General features: G+C 44.0%; 1 protein-coding gene and 1 pseudogene across 1 annotated transcript in view; both read right to left on the bottom strand.

Moving 5' to 3' along the window:
- Positions 1 to 17,867, bottom strand: part of LOC124798306 (neural-cadherin-like) — a 446,838-nt gene that overhangs the window by 111,711 nt on the left and 317,260 nt on the right. The window contains exon 3 of the mRNA XM_047261643.1: positions 6,890 to 7,005. Within this exon, the coding sequence (XP_047117599.1) occupies positions 6,890 to 7,005 (116 nt within the window). The remainder of the gene's footprint in view (positions 1 to 6,889; positions 7,006 to 17,867) is intronic.
- Positions 9,143 to 9,257, bottom strand: LOC124799733 (annotated as a pseudogene).

The raw sequence follows: 17,867 nt of genomic DNA on the forward strand, positions 1-17,867 counted from the left end.
TTAATGGAATCGCTACTGACATAGGATACGAAGTTAATAAAACACTGAGGAAACAAGCGGCATCAAAATTAATTTAGAGGAACGAATCGGTTCCGGCAGTACACGCGTTCTGCTACCCGTAACAGAAAAAAAAAGCGGGGCAGGGAAGATCTGCTGTTCTCGGATGTTTGCAAACAGATACAGCCAGTAAGTGTCGTTAAGGTTCACAGCTGGACTTTGATGAGACAGAAAGAACGTACTGTGTTTGCCTGCCCCGTTTTCTTTGGAAACAAAGGAAGGTTTAACGTCCGTCGATGACGTGGTCATGAGAGACGTAGCAGCGCGCGCAACATCTCCACGTAGTCGACGAAGTCCGGTGGATGGCGTTTTATGTATGGGTAACCCTTAAGCGCAGATTACTGCAATCCATGCTGTGCACTGATGAAGCTATTTTAAAGAGAAACCCCGTAAGCAATAGAAATAGCTCACACAAAAATCCATACACCTTTGTGTATTCACTTAAAGAACACAGTTTCTCTGTAAATGTGTGTCGCGGTAGGATCAAGTAGTAGCCTAAAAGGATCTTTTAGTCTTAGAGAATCGTGTTTAAAGTCTCACACATGGGAACTTTGTGCATAATGAGATGTCACTGTTGTTAACTGTACGACTAGGCCCATTGTCTCGTCATAACGATGCTCCAGCATACTCGAAGTAAAAGGTAAAATCGTCCACACAGGACACATTCCTTGGTCACCGTGGTCTGTGATGGCGAATCAAATCACATAAGAAACACGGCTGACTTCATTAGTAAACTGAAATCATGGAAAATGAACCCGTCTGGTATATTGGTTAGTTTTGACGTGGTGGCTTTATTTACGAAGGTTCCCCTTCCAGAATCTCTACAGCTTATTGAAAGAAGTTTTGACAAAGAGATTTCAGCTTTATTTAAACATGTTCTGACCTCCACATATTTCTTATTTAACAACGAATTTTTTGAACAGACGGACGGAGTCGCCATGGGTAGTCCCTTATCCCCTCTGGTGGCCAATTTATTTATGGAGGACTTCGAGGAGAAGGCGCTTGAATCTGCTGACTTTAAACCCACGGTATTCTGGAGGTATATTGATGACACCTTTGTAGTTTGGCCCCATAGTGAAGACAACTTGCAAGACTTCTTAAGACATCTGAACTCCCTCACGATCAAATAAAGCTCACAATGTAAATTGAAAAGGAGGGATGCCCTCCATTCTTGGATGTTTTGGTTCGGCGCAGAGAGGATAGCACTTTGGGACATGAATTGTATAGGAAGCCCACGCACACCGATCTGTATTTACGTGCAAATAGCTGCCATCATCCTGGCCAGACAATGAGTGTTCTCCGAACTTTGACTCACAGAGCGCATGTTATTTCTGACGAAAGCAGTCTGCAAGACGAACTTTCCCACTTACAAAGAGTGTTTGAAGACAATGGGTACTCTCTACAACAAATACAGAGGGCACTGAAAATGAAACCGAAAGAGGCCACAAAGAAAGCAGAAGAAAATGAAGAAACCTTTAAATCGGTGGCCTTCCTGCCAAATGTGGGTGGCCTCTCATCAAAAATAGGACGCATTCTCTGCAGACACAAAGTAAAAGTGATTTTTCGTCCTCCACCCAAGACAGCTGCACTCGTGGGCTCCGTCAAAGATGATTTGCTGCTCCGAAAATCTGGAGTCTACAAAATTCCATGTGAATGTGGCCTTTCTTACATCGGACAAACAACTCGCACTGTCCAAGAAAGATGTACAGAACACTGGAGGTACACACGACTTTTACAATCTAACAAGTCGGCAGTGGCAGAGTACTGTATTGATAATGGTCACAGTATGTTGCATGACAACGTCGAAAATTTGGCAACTACATAATCCTTTTGGGACTCGATAGTGAAGGAGGCTATTGAAATTCGCTTGACGACGAATTTAATTAACAGAGATAGTGGTTTCAATCTTGATAAATCGTGGAATCCGGCACTTGCTGTAATAAACTCGCAAAGACGTCGACACAGTGCAGCTCACAATGATATATCGATATGCCAACACAGATCAACTGCGGAGTCATAGATACATCTCGCGCATTATGCACGTCTCTGCCGCCGACCAACGTCTCTGGCGCATTTGCATCTGTGGCCGCATGCGCAGTCGCGCGGTACGACAGTATAAAGGGACAAAGCGAGCACTGGAGCGGCAGTCTTGCGGCTCACTCTGAAGATGGCTGAACGTTATACAGCCGAAATATTAGAAGAAAAAGGAGATTTCTTGCGGCTGCACACCCGAAACTTAATGGAACAAACGCGATGTCTGCAAAGTAAAAGGAAACACAGAGTACGTCTTCTTAGTTCATGGCGTTACGAACAACGCTGCCCTCATAGAAATACAAAAAGTGACGATCACCGTTGAACTGCAAGCAGTTTTGCGACGAGGGGTGCAATGTTTACAGAGGGCGAGGGAAGGGTTTTTTGAATTTTTAATCTTGACTGCTGTAATTTGTTTCAGTATTTTTGAAACAACATATTGCATCACTATTTTATTTTTGGACTCTTGCTGATTTTTCGATGCTTCCTTTTTGTATAAAAAGCGCGACTGCTACGGTCGCAGGTTCGAATCCTGCCTCGGGCATGGATGTGTGTGATGTCCTTAGGTTAGTTAGGTTTAAGTAGTTCTAAGTTCTAGGGGACTGATGACCTCAGATGCCGGCCGAAGTGGCCGTGCGGTTAAAGGCGCTGCAGTCTGGAACCGCGAGACCGCTACGGTCGCAGGTTCGAATCCTGCCTCGGGCATGGATGTTTGTGAGGTCCTTAGGTTAGTTAGGTTTAACTAGTTCTAAGTTCTAGGGGACTAATGACCTCAGCAGTTGAGTCCCATAGTGCTCAGAGCCATTTGAACCATTGACCTCAGATGTTAAGTCCCATAGTGCTCAGTGCCATTTGAACCATTTTGTATAAAAATGTAACACGTGTAATATTACACTTACAGATAGGTGTATACGTGTTTAAATAAACTACCTAATACGAACTGTTGATTGCACTACCTCTTGAAATATGAAGCATTCCTCTTCAACCAACTTAAAGAAATGGCTGTGCAGTCACTGCATGTTGTTTTGTTGACTGCCAGCAGTACAATTTGGTTGAAATTACTACGCTTTATTAATCTCAAATTCGGCTGGGTGACACTTCGATGTGTACGGAAACTCAAATGACCTACAGATAATACTCAAACGAATGGAAAAGTGAAGTGTCATATTTCACACAAAGCATTATTTGTAGAGCCTTCATTTTACTGTAGCTCTAAAATGACAAGTCGACAGAAAGTAAAACTAATTAATTAGCACATAAAATGACCACATTTTAAAGATCTCATGAAGCTGTTTCTTGTAAACATCGCACATCTGTCACAAAGTGCACGAAACATTTTCGCCCGGGTTCCCGGGTTCGATTCCCGGCGGGGTCAGGGATTTTCTCTGCCTCGTGATGGCTGGGTGTTGTGTGCTGTCCTTAGGTTAGTTAGGTTTAAGTAGTTCTAAGTTCTAGGGGACTTATGACCACAGCAGTTGAGTCCCATAGTGCTCAGAGCCATTTGAACCATTTGAACCAACGAAACATTTTAGTGGTGAACCAAGCCAATGTGGGTCGTAGCTTCGGAAACACTGTACTTCCTCTGGAATTGGCTAGCAGAGTTAAAATTACACTTTTTCCCGAGTGAAAATACACTTTTTCCGTATTAAGTGACAGTATACTTTTCCTCTGAACTGTAAAACTTATCAATCCTTTGAATGCTTGTGGTTTTATACACCAGCGAAGTACTTCCCTGGACCTTTAGAAAACCAAACTCAGTAAAAAAAAATAAAGACACGTTTTGGAAAGATCTTTGATGTGCAGCAACATGTACGCTGCATACTTTCGTATTACGAAAGTGTAAATTTAAATTCCACCAAACGCCTCATGTTACTTTCCCAAGCATTGAAATCAAGATTGCAATGCGCTTTTGTACCATTCATAACTCGTCACGTAATCTCGCCAGCTGATGACAGCGGATCTTCTAGCGTAGGATACGGTATGTAGGCAGCCAATAGCAATATCACTGTTAAGTAGCGCGTACACACAAATAGGAAAAGTTAATGGTTTAAATTAACATACACAGCGTTACTACAAGAAAAACAAAGCATTCACATACAATATTGGCCTCGAAGATTAATAAGCTGCAAGCGAAGCTAAGCTCTCACATATAATGTTGAACTTTTTTGCGCGTGTTACACTTTAAGGTACATCACACAAATGTGTCAGCAAAATTTTTAATAAAGACATAAATGTCTGATCTTCTGAGCTCGAAGTTTTTCTAAATGTCCGTCCTCAAAGACTTGATTTTTAAATGAGAGTCAAACGCTCTGTGATTTAAGAAATTCATCTTACATTCTTGCACATAATTCATCTTGCATAAAAGGAAATTTACTTTGAAAATAACGCTTTTCAAACAATCATTCGCGATATTTTCCCGTGACCTGTTAGAAACAGGTTCGTTTCAGTAGTTGCCAGAGAGCGCCAGAAACAGGCGTCACCGCGCTTGCGCAGCTACGGTGATGCAGGAAGCCCGTATGTTCGTAGGTGCAAAACATTAAAAGATCTTACACTATGTCATAAAAGAAACAAGACATCAGAGGATACTCCAAGATCATCGGAATTTCGTGATCCATACCACAATGCGTAATTCGGATTAAAGTGCACATTCGTATGTAAATTTTCTCGAGTACCGGTACTGTATTATCTCATGTTTGGTTCTTTACTGTGGCATAATGCCATACGTGCTAGAAGATAAAAACATGCACTTTGGAAATGCAGCGAACAGTTGAAACTAGCCCATAGTATGGAATTGAACACGTCGTTTCGAATAAATTGACTGCCCAGTGGAAAATATTAATAAAAGCTAAATTTCTTTAGCAAACCGACAAAATAACTTCATTGTTCTGCAGCAAGACGACTAATGCTTGACTGTCAGAAAGGTGGAGATAAAACATGAAACTAATAACATATTTTAGCCTTCCGTAATAATGCGAGCGTATTTTAATTCATTTGATAGCTCACGACCATAGATGTCAGTTTTGTTTTCGTTTAATGTGTGAGCAATAAATGAAGAGGAAACAGCAAAATCACTAAACGTGAACACGAGTCACGTGGAGACTCCCCCACCACAACTCAGACTGCTCTGTGGATCAGCCCCGGATCTCCGATATTTCCGAACAGGGGCAATATTAGATAGTGGCGCCCAACCACACGTCTGTAGCCAGAAGCGGGAGAAGGTACTTATCATACGCGACCCAACTGCACGTGCACAAGAGCCCGCCCGCAACTGCTTAAACGAATCTAAAGTAAACAGTTGTGGCGTCACGCTCATCGGAGACAATTTGTTGTTAGGAAGCAAGGAACACTCTTCCCAAAGCCTTTGACACACTTTGCAGTTGCCAAACGCTTGTATGACCACTGTGTTTTATTGTTGTATACGGCGTATTTCTTTTGCTACTTAAGTTTTATTTTCGTTTTTTTTTTTCTTTCAAAAATGGCTCTGAGCACTATGGGACTCAACATCTGAGGTCATCAGTCCCCTAGAACTCAGAACTACTTAAACCTATCTAAAGTAATGACATCACACACATCCATGCCCGAGGCAGGATTCGAACCTGCGACCGTAGCGGTCACGCGGTTCCAAACTGAAGCGCTTAGAACCGCACAGCCACACCGGCCGGCTTTTTTCTTTTTTTTTGCTGCAGTATTATTCTGCAGAAGCGGGATACAGTAATATCCTTTGTTAGAGGATTGGTTCTTACCCATCAAAATCACAAAAAATTAACTGAAAACTAAAAAAAATGAAAAATTCCGGAGTTCCGAAAATTTCCCGGGTTTATCCCGGTTTTCTCCCGGATGAAAAAATTCCTGGGTTTTTTCCGGATCTCCCGGTTGTCCCGGGTCGTACACATCCTGTTTCATTCTCTGTAGATACGCAATTGAGGGTTAGTCGCATAGAAAAGACGACTGATTTTTTTTTTGTGTGTGTGTGGCTCTGAGCACTATGCGACTTAACTTCTGAGGTCATCAGTCGCCTAGAACTTAGAACTAATTAAACCTAACTAACCTAAGGACATCACACACATCCATGCCCGAGGCAGGATTCGAACCTGCGACCGTAGCGGTCACGCGGTTCCAGACTGAAGCGCCTTTAACCGCACGGCCACACCGGCCGGCTTTTGTGTGTGTGTTTGCAGGTACAGTCTGCAGCCCTGGTACACATTGAAACCCCCGTAGCGCTTCGCTAAAGGGTCGAAAGCAAAATGGAAGAACCCACTGATGAAGTGGCGTGTCATTAAGTAATTTATTTTCGGCTGCAGCGGAACTATTGCTTCTGTGTCAGGGCAACTCAGACGGATAAAGAAGTCATGTCGATAGGCCCGACACAGATGCGGTGGTTCCGCTGCTGCCGAAAATAAATTACTTCACGATACGCCATTTTATCAATGGGCTACATTTTGTTTCGGCCCTCTAGCGACGCGGTACGGTCGTGTGGGGACTGTAGAGTACATGTAAACAAACAAAGAAACAATTGGTGATGTAATTTCGTAGTTTCCGATGTGATAATTAAAACTTCATGTCTATCCACCGCGCACGCATCCCTTAGAAGTGAGTGCAGGCGTCAGCAAGTGATGTCCGGTGGAGTGGCGGGCTTTCTGGCAGCCGCGGTGTGCCCCGCCCCTTCCCGTTCGCCTGTCGCAGGCCGACGGACGGCCAATTACGCGACACGTCCTCCGCTGCCGGCCCGGGCCCATCCCGCTCCGCTGGGAGCCACGGAGGCAGACTGCAGGCGCGCGCGCATGCACTTCGCCGCACTCACCCGCTTCCTGGTCTCGTAGTCCAGCGGGCCCGCCACGTAGATGGCACCCGTCATGTTCTTCACCGCGAACGAGCCGCCTATGTTCCCGCTCGTAATCTCATATCGAATACGGGACGCTGCAACACACAAACACAACAGAATAAAACCAGTGCACGACAGTCAATCCATTCAACTAAAACACTAAAATACCTTGAACTAAAAATCTATGTAGACTTAATTACCCAAAAGAAAGTCCGCAGTAGTGCACAAAATAATAACCGGCTGAGCATTACACAGGATATTTCGAAGTCTTTGCGTCAAACATTTAGGGGCGATAGATCACATCATGGGGAACGCCTTTCGTTAAAGACAAAATACGCTACTGGCCATTAAAACTGCTACACCAAGAAGAAATGCAGATGATAAACGGGTATTCATTGGACAAATATATTATACTAGAACTGACATGTGATTACATTTTCACGCAATTTTGGTGCATAGATGCTGAGAAATCAGTACCCAGAACCACCACCTCTGGCCGTAATAACGGCCTTGATACGCCTGGGCATTGAGTCAAACAGAGCTTGGATGGCGTGTACAGGTACAGCTGCCCATGCAGCTTCAACACGATACCACAGTTCATCAAGAGTAGTGACTGGCGTATTGTGACGAGCCAGTTGCTCGGCCACCATTGACCAGACCTTTTCAATTGGTGAGAGATCTGGAGAATCTGCTGGCCAGGGATAGACGTGACTGCACGATTCGTTACAGCCATGCGGATAAGATGCCTGTCATCTCGACTGCTGGAGATACGAGGCCGTCGGGATCCAACACGGCGTTCCGTATTATCCTCCTGAACCCACCGATTCCATATTCTGCTAACAGTCATTGGATCTCGACATTTTCTGTATCCAGAAAGGCCCGTACAGGACTTGCAACATGCGGTGGTGCATTATCCTGCTGAAATGTAGGGTTTCACAGGGAACGAATGAAGGGTAGAGCCACGGGTCGTAACACATCTGAAATGTAACGTCCACTGTTCAAAGTGCCGTCAATGCGAACAAGAGGTGACCGAGACGTGTAACCAATGGCACCCCCATACCGTCACGCCGGGTGATACGACAGTATGGCGATGACGAATACACGCTTCCAATGTGCGTTCACCGCGATGTCGCCAAACACAGATGCGACCGTCACGATGCTGTAAACAGAACCTGTATTCATCCGAAAAAATGACGTTTTGCCATTCGTGCACCCAGGTTCGTCGTTGAGTACACCATCGCAGGAGCTCCTGTCTGTGATGCAGCGTCAAAGGTAACCGCAGCCATAGTCTCCGAGCTGATAGTCCATGCTGCTGTAAATGTCGCCGAACTGTTCGTGCAGATGGTTGTTGTCTTGCAAACGTCCCTATCTGTTGACTCAGGGATAGACGTGACTGCACGATCCGTTACAGCCATGCGGATAAGATGCCTGTCATCTCGACTGCTGGAGATACGAGACCGTCGGGATCCAACACGGCGTTCCGTATTATCCTCCTGAACCCACCGATTCCATATTCTGCTAACAGTCATTGGATCTCGACCAACACGAGCAGCAATACGATAAATTGCAATCGCCATAGGCTACAATCTGACCTTTATCAAAGTCGGAAACGTGATGGTTCGCATTTCTCCTCCTTACACGAGGCATCACAACAACGTTTCACCAGGCAACACCGATCAACTGCTGTTTGTGTATGAGATATCGGTTGGAAACTTTCCTCATGTCAGCACGTTGTAGGTGTCGCCACCGGCGCCAACCTTGTGTGAATGCTCTGAAAAGCTAATCATTTGCATATCACAGCATCTTCTTCCTGTCGGTTAAATTTCGCGTCTGTAGCACGTCATCTTCGTGGTGTAGCAATTTTAACGGCCAGTAGTGTATTTTCTGATGCTTTCGGGCATCCTTTTGTATTAGTTATGCCCCTAAGGGGTGGCACGGCAAACTCATTCTGTGGCTTGCATATGCAAAGTGTGTTGCCTGTAATTCAGTCATCTGCTCCACGTGGAAAGGGAAAACGCCGAGCAAAATTGAAGTTACTGATCCGCTTCTAAAAAATATTTCTCCATTTGGAGACTCTCATTCTTAAGGTTTTCTTGTTGCAAATCTACAATTAAAACCAATACAGTGAAATGAATACCCTTAGCTGCATTCAGCCGTTGATATACGTCAACAGGGACAGTTGATAATGTGTGCCCCGACCGGGACTCGAACCTGAGATCTCCTGCTTACATGACAAACGCTCTGTCCAACTTTTTTCTTCTTTTTTTGTGTCATCCTTGTGCAGGATCCGTGCTAATCTTCACTGTATCGTTCTAATTTTAGTATATGTATCTGCCGAAGCGAGTACATCCATCTGAGCCACCGAGGACACAGAGGATAGTGCGACTGCAAGGACTGATCTCTGGCACGCCTGCCATGAGACCCACATTCCCAACTTATTGTCCCGCACTATATTCGTAGTGCCCCTGCGCATTACACTCGTTCCTCGCGGTTTTACCGATTCCCGTAAGAGTTCGGGCAATGTGTGTGCATCCGCACAGAAGATGGTCAAATGGCCGGTGAGCCTTAACTATATTATCGAAGGCGATGTTGGCCTGATATATTCGACGACGCCCTTTGGCTACACTGACTAAAGGATTCTTCTAAGAAATACCAAATTAAGGTATATGCTCTTTCAATAGCTGATCTGTTTATACATGCTTACAGGTTATCCAAGTCTGCACAACGCGATCGCGATTCTCAAATAGATGCTCTGTTTTCTATGTAGATAACCTGAATATGCCTAAATAAGGAGAAACGCGTCGTTGAAAAAAAAAATTGCAACGAAGACTGTTTTTAACCAATACTTAACTATATATATGAAGATGGTGTCTGTTCTTTCGGACATATATATTGTTGAAAATCACTCTGCCTAGTCACTAGGGTAGGTGGTACGAAGTGTACCTGCTTAAGTAGAGCCTGCTAGTTTGGTCCCAGGGCCTACAAATACTAATTCTTGGATGCAAAGACTTTGAAACACGTGGTGTATAAATCGAAGACTATTGCTACTTGTGTCCATTAAGCGCCTGAGTCCCATAGCGTTTCCTTTTCAGACTGACACTGTTTAACATATACATTTATAAATGAATATCGGGGTTTTAACGCTTTATAATATTTATTACATTAAACTTACAGTTATAAATGATATGTCAAATGAAAGAGCAACTAATACAGTTTTACCAAGAACCTTATAAATGTTCTCTGGCATAGCGAAGTACGCGATTGGTTGAACTTCACTGTACCCAAGCGCAGGATAGGCTGCAAGGTGCCCAATGACAGGGCTTGCTTTGCATGGCATCCACGTTCACCCGATCTAAGGCCATGCGATTTTTTCCTTTGGAGCTTCGTCAAGAATCGTGTGTACGTGCCTCCGCTACCAGCAGACCTCCCTGAATTAAGAAACCGGATTGAAGCAGCTGTTGCTACACTCCCTGAAGACGCACTTATCAACGTTAGGGAAGAACTCGGCTGTAGACTTGATGTGTGCCGTGTGACAAATGGTGCTCACATTGAAAATACCTATAGCCGTTCTCGCTCATAAATATATTCAACAATCTTATTTTGTCAAGCATGTACTTCTTATTCACAATGTGACACCGTTGAACTCTAAGAAATTAGCATAACATTCAACTGAACTTTACGAGCTTCAATAGGTCTTGGTTCTTCAAGAAGCTTTCATTGGTATGACTGGACCTTTGTTTTGGCATCATCCGCAAACACCAATGTTTCGACATCGGTTACGAGCTATCTGAACAGTTATCCTATTTTAAATTTCAACCAGAAAGCCATGAGTACTGTTCATTATGCCCTTCTATCAGTCGAAACTCAAAAACTTACAAACGAAGTTTGCTGCTACGCGTTTCAAGTTTGGTATGTCATTAATGATTATCCAACATCCTCAAGCAACCTCTCTGATATGATTCCACGATTATCAATAACCATTATCCTCACCTTTTTTTCTACATTCTCATCGGTTGCTGACTGATTGAGTATTCAAAGTATTCGTCATTTTGAAAGTCTTCGCCAACGTCTTCGAAAAGTTTCTATCATTTGCAAACATTTGTATCATTCATAAGTACCAAAAGCAATACTCAGCATTCCCAATGCGGTACTTCATTTTATTCTAGTCTTACAGCTGAAATGAATGCAAATTCTCCGTTCAGTTTTTCACCAACTTAAAAATCTCTGAGTGTACCTAAACAAATTTAGCCTTTTCCACAGTCCATAACAAAATAAGCACCCAATGTCACTATATTTAAATACGGAATCAAACAATTTCTCCTATTTTCCGACTAATTCCTCTTATTTCTATATCAGTAATTGCCCGTTCTGCCGTGAGTGGTAAAATCTGGGGGATCAGGAAGTGGAGTTCGTAGAACGGCTTTATGAGCAACTTTCGTATGCATTCGTATTTTCAGCGATTCCGCTGAAATCGTAATGTTGTCATTTTATACCACCTCTTCCGCCTGTCCTAATTTGAGGATTCGTGCAGTTAACGGTGAAACGGGTGGAGGACTCTGTTCTGAGGTCTTGCCAGCGGCACTGAATGAACTGATGCGTAGTGCTCGCAGCTGCAACCTTTCCAGCTGATGGGCTCACGCATAATACTGCCGCGACCATGGCAGTTATGTGATCACTTTGACCAGGAAATGCAATATGCTAATGTGGTTCGATTATTTTGATTCCGAGGCTGCCGTTGAAAGCGCACGGGCGCGCTTGTGTGTGTGTGTGTGTGTGTGTGTGTGTGTGTGTGTGTGTGTGTGTGTGTGTGTGTGTGTACGAGAGAGAGAGCATACACAGAGACGTGCAGGGGGTAGGAAATGAGAGTTGAAATTTTGCCGTGTTCCTCTACAGACTTTTGCCAAGTGAATGTATAAACTGCCGGCGTACGTTGCACCGGTTTAAATTTTAATTGCGTTTCCATATTCAAAGGCTCGGAAAGGCGGCTCATGGGGGGGAAAAAAGGGGGAGGGAAAGCGTTTGATATGAACAGAACAAAGAAAGTGCCGACCCGTTTTATTCAGCGACTGCCCTCTTCGCCCTTTCCAGGCTAAGCGCCGATCTGAGCACGCGCGCAACAGTTCACTCAAAGGAAGCGTCCGACTTGGCGGCGATACCGCAGAGTGCCAGGTGGCGTCCACTCCACGTTAGGGCGTCTCCGACACCTGAGCCTGTGACGTTTCAAAAGAAAAACAGCCTTCACGACGGGATGAAAAGAGATTGATTTTTTTTTTCAGCTCGTTAGTTGCAGTTGGAACTGATTTGCAAGTCGCGGGATGGTCGTCTCTCGAACTCTGTCAATCTCTGCTTCCTCTTACTCGTACCATCTGTACTCATTAATCACAGTATTAAGTAATAAGATGCTGTGCAGGGCCGCTAGTTCAGAAGGGACTCTGGTAGGGAACAAACAATTTTTTTAAAAAAATTTATCTTCCTTTCAACTTCCATTAACGTAGAAGCCCTGCTCTGAGCTGGCTTGGCCTGGCTAACTCCCAGCTCACACCACGAGCTGTTCGCGAGAATAACACTCAGCTAGCTATGGGTAAAAATGCTGAGCGCATGGCGCCCCTGCTTCCGCGGTCCGCTCAGAGGTAGCCAATAGTGTGCAAGGTATGTACGAGTATAACGTACTGCCGTGGTGCGATCGGCAAGGAGACGTAGACACGAAGGCGACGCTCTCTTCTCTGCTGGCTACCGAAACGAAAAGATGTATCTACTCTCGTCTCCCACTTGGCTTCCTCTCAGACCCAACACCTCTGAACTGGCAGCGTCCTCCTGTTGACGCTGTTGTACATCGACGCTGAAGTTTTCATTATGGTTTAACTTGAAATTTTGCTTCAAAACGAAGGGACGCCCAACCTCGCCTGTTCACTCCTCACCGCCCTTCGTCTGTAATGCAGTGAGTTTGAACGTGATGAGAAAACTAGTCCTTGCGAGAGCGATGGGACACGGCATCTACGAGGTAGCGATGAAGGGGGGATTTTGCCGTACGACCATTTCACGAGTGTACCGTGAATATCAGGACTCCGGTAAAACATCGCTGCGGCCGGAAAGAGATCCTGCAAGAACGTTACCAACGACGACTGAAGAGAATCTTTCAGCGTGAAAGAAAGTGTAACCCTTCCGCAAATTGCTGCAGATTTCAATGCTGGGCCATCAACAAGTGCCAGCGTTCGAACCATTCAACGAAATATTATCAATATGGGCTTTCGGAGCCGAAGGCCCACTTATGGACCCTTGATGACTGCACAACACAAAGCTTTATGCCTTGCCTAGGCCCGTCAACACCGACATTGGACTGCCGATGACAGGAAACATGTTGCCCGGTCGGACGAGTCTCGTTTCAAATTGAACCGAGCGGATGGACATGTACGGGTATGGAGACAACCTCATGAATCCTTGGACCCTGTTCAAACTGGTAGAGGCTCTTTAACGGAGTGGGGCGTGTGCAGCTGGAGTGATATTGGACCCTGATACTTCTAGATACTACTTTGACAGGTGTGACGTACGCAAGCACCTTGTCTGATCACCTGCATCCATTCATGTCCATTGTGCATTCCGATGGACTTGGGCAATTCCAGCAGGACAATGCGACACCCCAGACGTCCAGAATTGCTACAGAGTGGCTCCAGGAACACTCTCCTGTTTAAGCACTTCCGCTGGCCACCAGACTCCTCAGACATGAACATTACCGAGTATATCTGGGATGCCTTGCAACGTGCTGTTCAGAAGAGATCTCCACGACCTCGTACTACTCTTAAGAGTTTATGGACAGCCCTGCAGGATTCATGGTGTCAGTTCCTTCCAGCACTACTTCAGTCATTAGTCGAGTCCATGGCATGTCGTGTTGCGGCACTTCTGCGTGTTCGCGGGGGCCTTACACGATTTTAGGCAGGTGTAGCAGTTCCTCTTGCTCTTCAGTGCAAAAGCTTATTGTTTCTGTGGAGGAGGGCTCATGGCGCGACTTTTTTTTCTTTCATTCTCCGTCTGTATAGCTTTTATCTTGCATTATACAGCATTCCGCTTAAATTTTTTACGTTTTACAGCGATTTTTTTACCAGCTTCCTTCTTTAGCTTTTCTTTTAAAAAGGACGAATTAATAGGATCCCAACAATATTTTATTTCATCAGGTCAATGACCTTCTTGTTTTGAAGTGTTATGCTGTTAGGATCATCGGCCGCATATCCAGACGTGTCGAGTGTGTCGCAGATTGTGGAGTTTGTGGCGGCTCAAATCTAAAATGTATGCAGTCTGTACAATTGCAGGTGGTATCCAAAGGAGGGGTAAAGATGTGCACCGTATGGCCTCAAACGCTCTCATAATCAGAGATTGCAGCAAGTGATTTCTCGAGGGCGTTGTCAGTACTCCTCAGATAGGTTGCTAAGTAGCCTGCAATCGTGAGGTCACGTGGTACGTACTGCACTGCAGCCGAAAGTGCGTGTGTTGCGTCATAACCGATAAACGGCTCATCTCTGCGGATGAAACAGGGACCCTCTGGTTCTCACACTATTTGCTTGAATGACTGTGTAGATGTGTCGTTATTTGTAAATAATGGACGTGTGCATGAGTGTATGCGGAGTAGGTTTGTACTATGTACACGATTGCACACTATGGTTGCGTCTATACAGGTATGTGTGAGTAGTTTCTCTTCACCTTTTGCTGTTGGTTAACCCGTTTCCCATGCACTGTAGAGAGAGAGAAAGAGAAAGAGAGAGAGAGAGAGAGATGGAGAAAGTTGAATTTTATTTTATAAAAATTCATTGGGAAACGTTGTGTATAGATTAATTAATTTTAGTGTAAATAAATTGAATCTCCATATCCGATAATATTAGTTTACAAAAAAATACATATATTCTTCATTAAAATACAAATTATTGTCTTTCAAAAAAGGTGCTAGTTCGCTGATGTATATATATGTTTATAACTCATCTTCTAAAGTACAAACATATGACTATCGAAAATTATTGCTCATAAGAAATATATATTGCTAATAAAACCATCAGTTGTTTTGTTATAACATTGTTATTTCTTACAGATTATCTGATCCTCCACTACAGAGTACAGATGATTAGTTTCATCAGCTGCTCAACAGGAGTTGGAATTAATTTGCTGTACGATATTGTACGTATTGAAACATTAAGACCTATGCATTTAAATCTCAATGCAGTAGACAGATACATACCTACATAAAGTGTTAAAATTTTTTTGGGTGATACATCTGCATTTTGGCCTATCCTACAAATTTCCTAAGCTCACAGCCTGTCCTGCCAGTTTTCCACTTTTATGGCCAATTTTACGACCTATCCTGCCATTTTGCCAACTGTGCAGCCAATTTTACCAATTTCCAGATATGGTGTCCCACTAATTTGTCCATGTTACCAATTTCTGGATTTGATATCCTACCAACTTGCCAATTTTGCAGCGAAGTTAACCAATTCCGAATTTTGCGCCCTACCAATTAGGCAGTTTCCTACCTACTTTTACTGCCAGTTTCACCAATTTCCGTATCTCACACCACACGTCTAGCTAAATTAGTTATGGTCCTTTCAGAAGACAGACCTAGAATGGAAAGCAGTAGGGCGCCACGGCGATTGGTTGACAGCATGATGATGTCGACGTTTCGCAACTGGCCGGGAGCAAAACGGGGAAGGTAGGTCAGTGATGTTGAACACGCACAGTTGCCTCTGTACCGGAAATGCTGAAACCAACAAGCGTTGACATCAGCGATTTTTGCTAGAATCCACCCGGGCACACTACTCCTGTACAACTCTGTCGGAAAATTTCCGTATAGAAAAGTGCAGATTTGAATGCTGCTTGCCGATACTCATTAACTGGAAGGCTACCTGCAAGACCAAGCAGTGTTAGAAAAGAATACTGTTTAATGACACTACTACATCCGTTTGGACTTGAGAAGGCAACTGTACAGGGACGTCCACAGTACACTAGCACTGTTACCCCACATGAGCAACAAAAATTAGACTAATGGGTCGTCACTCCAACGATCCATATCGCCTATTCACGATAAACAGTGATGACTGACAAAATATAGACTCTGCCGCCTATTATCCACTTCACTGGATCAAGTCCACTACATAATTATGTCATAGAAGAAATTTAGTTACTAAATGACTCACCAGTTGATTAAATTAATAGAGAAAATGGCACAGTGTGTAGCAGCCCTTAGAGAGAATATACTGAGGTACAGTAAGGGCAGTTCTATGTTGAACGTTTCATGACTGAATCGATATATTGCACAGGGCTGGTTAAATGAATAATGTAGATACAACCGAAAAAAGAAATTTTCATTTCGCTCATATTTTCGAATGTTTGTCATTAAAAAGAGAACTAGTGGTTTATATATCCGGGTACCAGGTGCATGTTATATTAGCTTTTAACTTTTCTACCATCTGTCCGATACAAAAAAAGTCAAACCCTTCCGCTTCAGTTGGGCAAGCGCTGTGGCGAATTACCCCTTCCCACAGTATTTTGCTTTATTAAACATTTCGTAAACAGAGAGAAGTGCCCAATTATAACTGACAAGTGCTTCATCGAAGCTAAGCAAATGATGAGCGCCATGAGTGTATTGCGGTGTTGTTCGCCCGATGGTTGTCATTTAATGATATGCACACCATTTTTATTCGTAACCACATGCACACAATTTTATTTCACAACAAGTAGTAATCTATGACACAGATTGAAGTCGCTCCTGTGTTTCAGAAATTATCATCGCCATTTTTCATCCAGTACGGGGCTAAGCCATTCCTGAAATTTGTAAACTGCTCTGCTTACCCCACTGTCAAGACAGTGGGATTAATTCTTACTTAACGACTCAGCTGAGTATATGATTCGTTCGCGAACATTATAAAATTTCAGTTATTCCAAAAGTATTCGATACAAGAGAGGAAGAGAGCCCAACTCATCTTGTTGCCAGTTCCGTTACGGGAAATGCTTGCTGAATAGACGTGCTGTGTGTTGTCAGGTGTTGTCACAATGGAGAACGGCACACCATCTAAGCCTTTGGCGTATCATCAAAGAGACGATCGAAGGCTTCCCTGTATCCATCCGAAGCTACGGTGCCACGAGAGAGTACGTACATGCTTTGATATCCTCAAAGGTAACTCTCAATGGGTGTTAATGTAGCCCTATGATTACACCATCTACAAGTGTCAGCGTGCCAACCATTCAACGAAATATCATCGATATGGGCTTTCGGAGCCGAAGGCCCACTCGTGTACCCTTGATGACTGCACGACACAAAGTCATACGCCTCACCTGGGTCCGTCAACACCGACTTTGGACTGTTGATGACTGGAAACATGATGTCTGGTCGGACGAGTCTCGTTTCAAATTGTATGGAGCAGATGGACGTGTACAGAGATCATGTGAAACTCAGCTCGCCCTATTTGCCCAAGAAATTCACAGTGCCGTAGACACTGGCGAGCAGATTGATGCCGTATTCCTGGACTTCAGGAAGGCATTTGATACGGTTCCGCACTTACGTTTAGTGAAAAAAATACGAGCTTACGGAATATCGGACCAGGTTTGTGATTGGATTCAGGATTTCCTAGAAGAAAGAACACAACATGTCATTCTTAACGGTTCAAAATCTGCAGATGTAGAGGTAATTTCGGGAGTACCGCAAGGAAGCGTGATAGGACCTTTATTGTTTACAATATACATAAATGACTTAGTTGACAACATCGGTAGCTCCGTGAGGCTATTTGCAGATGACACGGTTGACTACAAGAAAGTAGCAACATCAGAAGACTCGTACGTACTCCAGGAAGACCTGCAAAGGATTAATGCATGGTGCGACAGCTGGCAGCTTTCCCTAAACGTAGATAAATGTAATATAATGCGCATACATAGGGGCAGAAATCCATTCCAGTACGATTATGCCATAGGTGGTAAATCATTG

The sequence above is a fragment of the Schistocerca piceifrons genome, chromosome 5, assembly GCF_021461385.2.
Source record: "Schistocerca piceifrons isolate TAMUIC-IGC-003096 chromosome 5, iqSchPice1.1, whole genome shotgun sequence".
NCBI lineage: Eukaryota > Metazoa > Arthropoda > Insecta > Orthoptera > Acrididae > Schistocerca > Schistocerca piceifrons.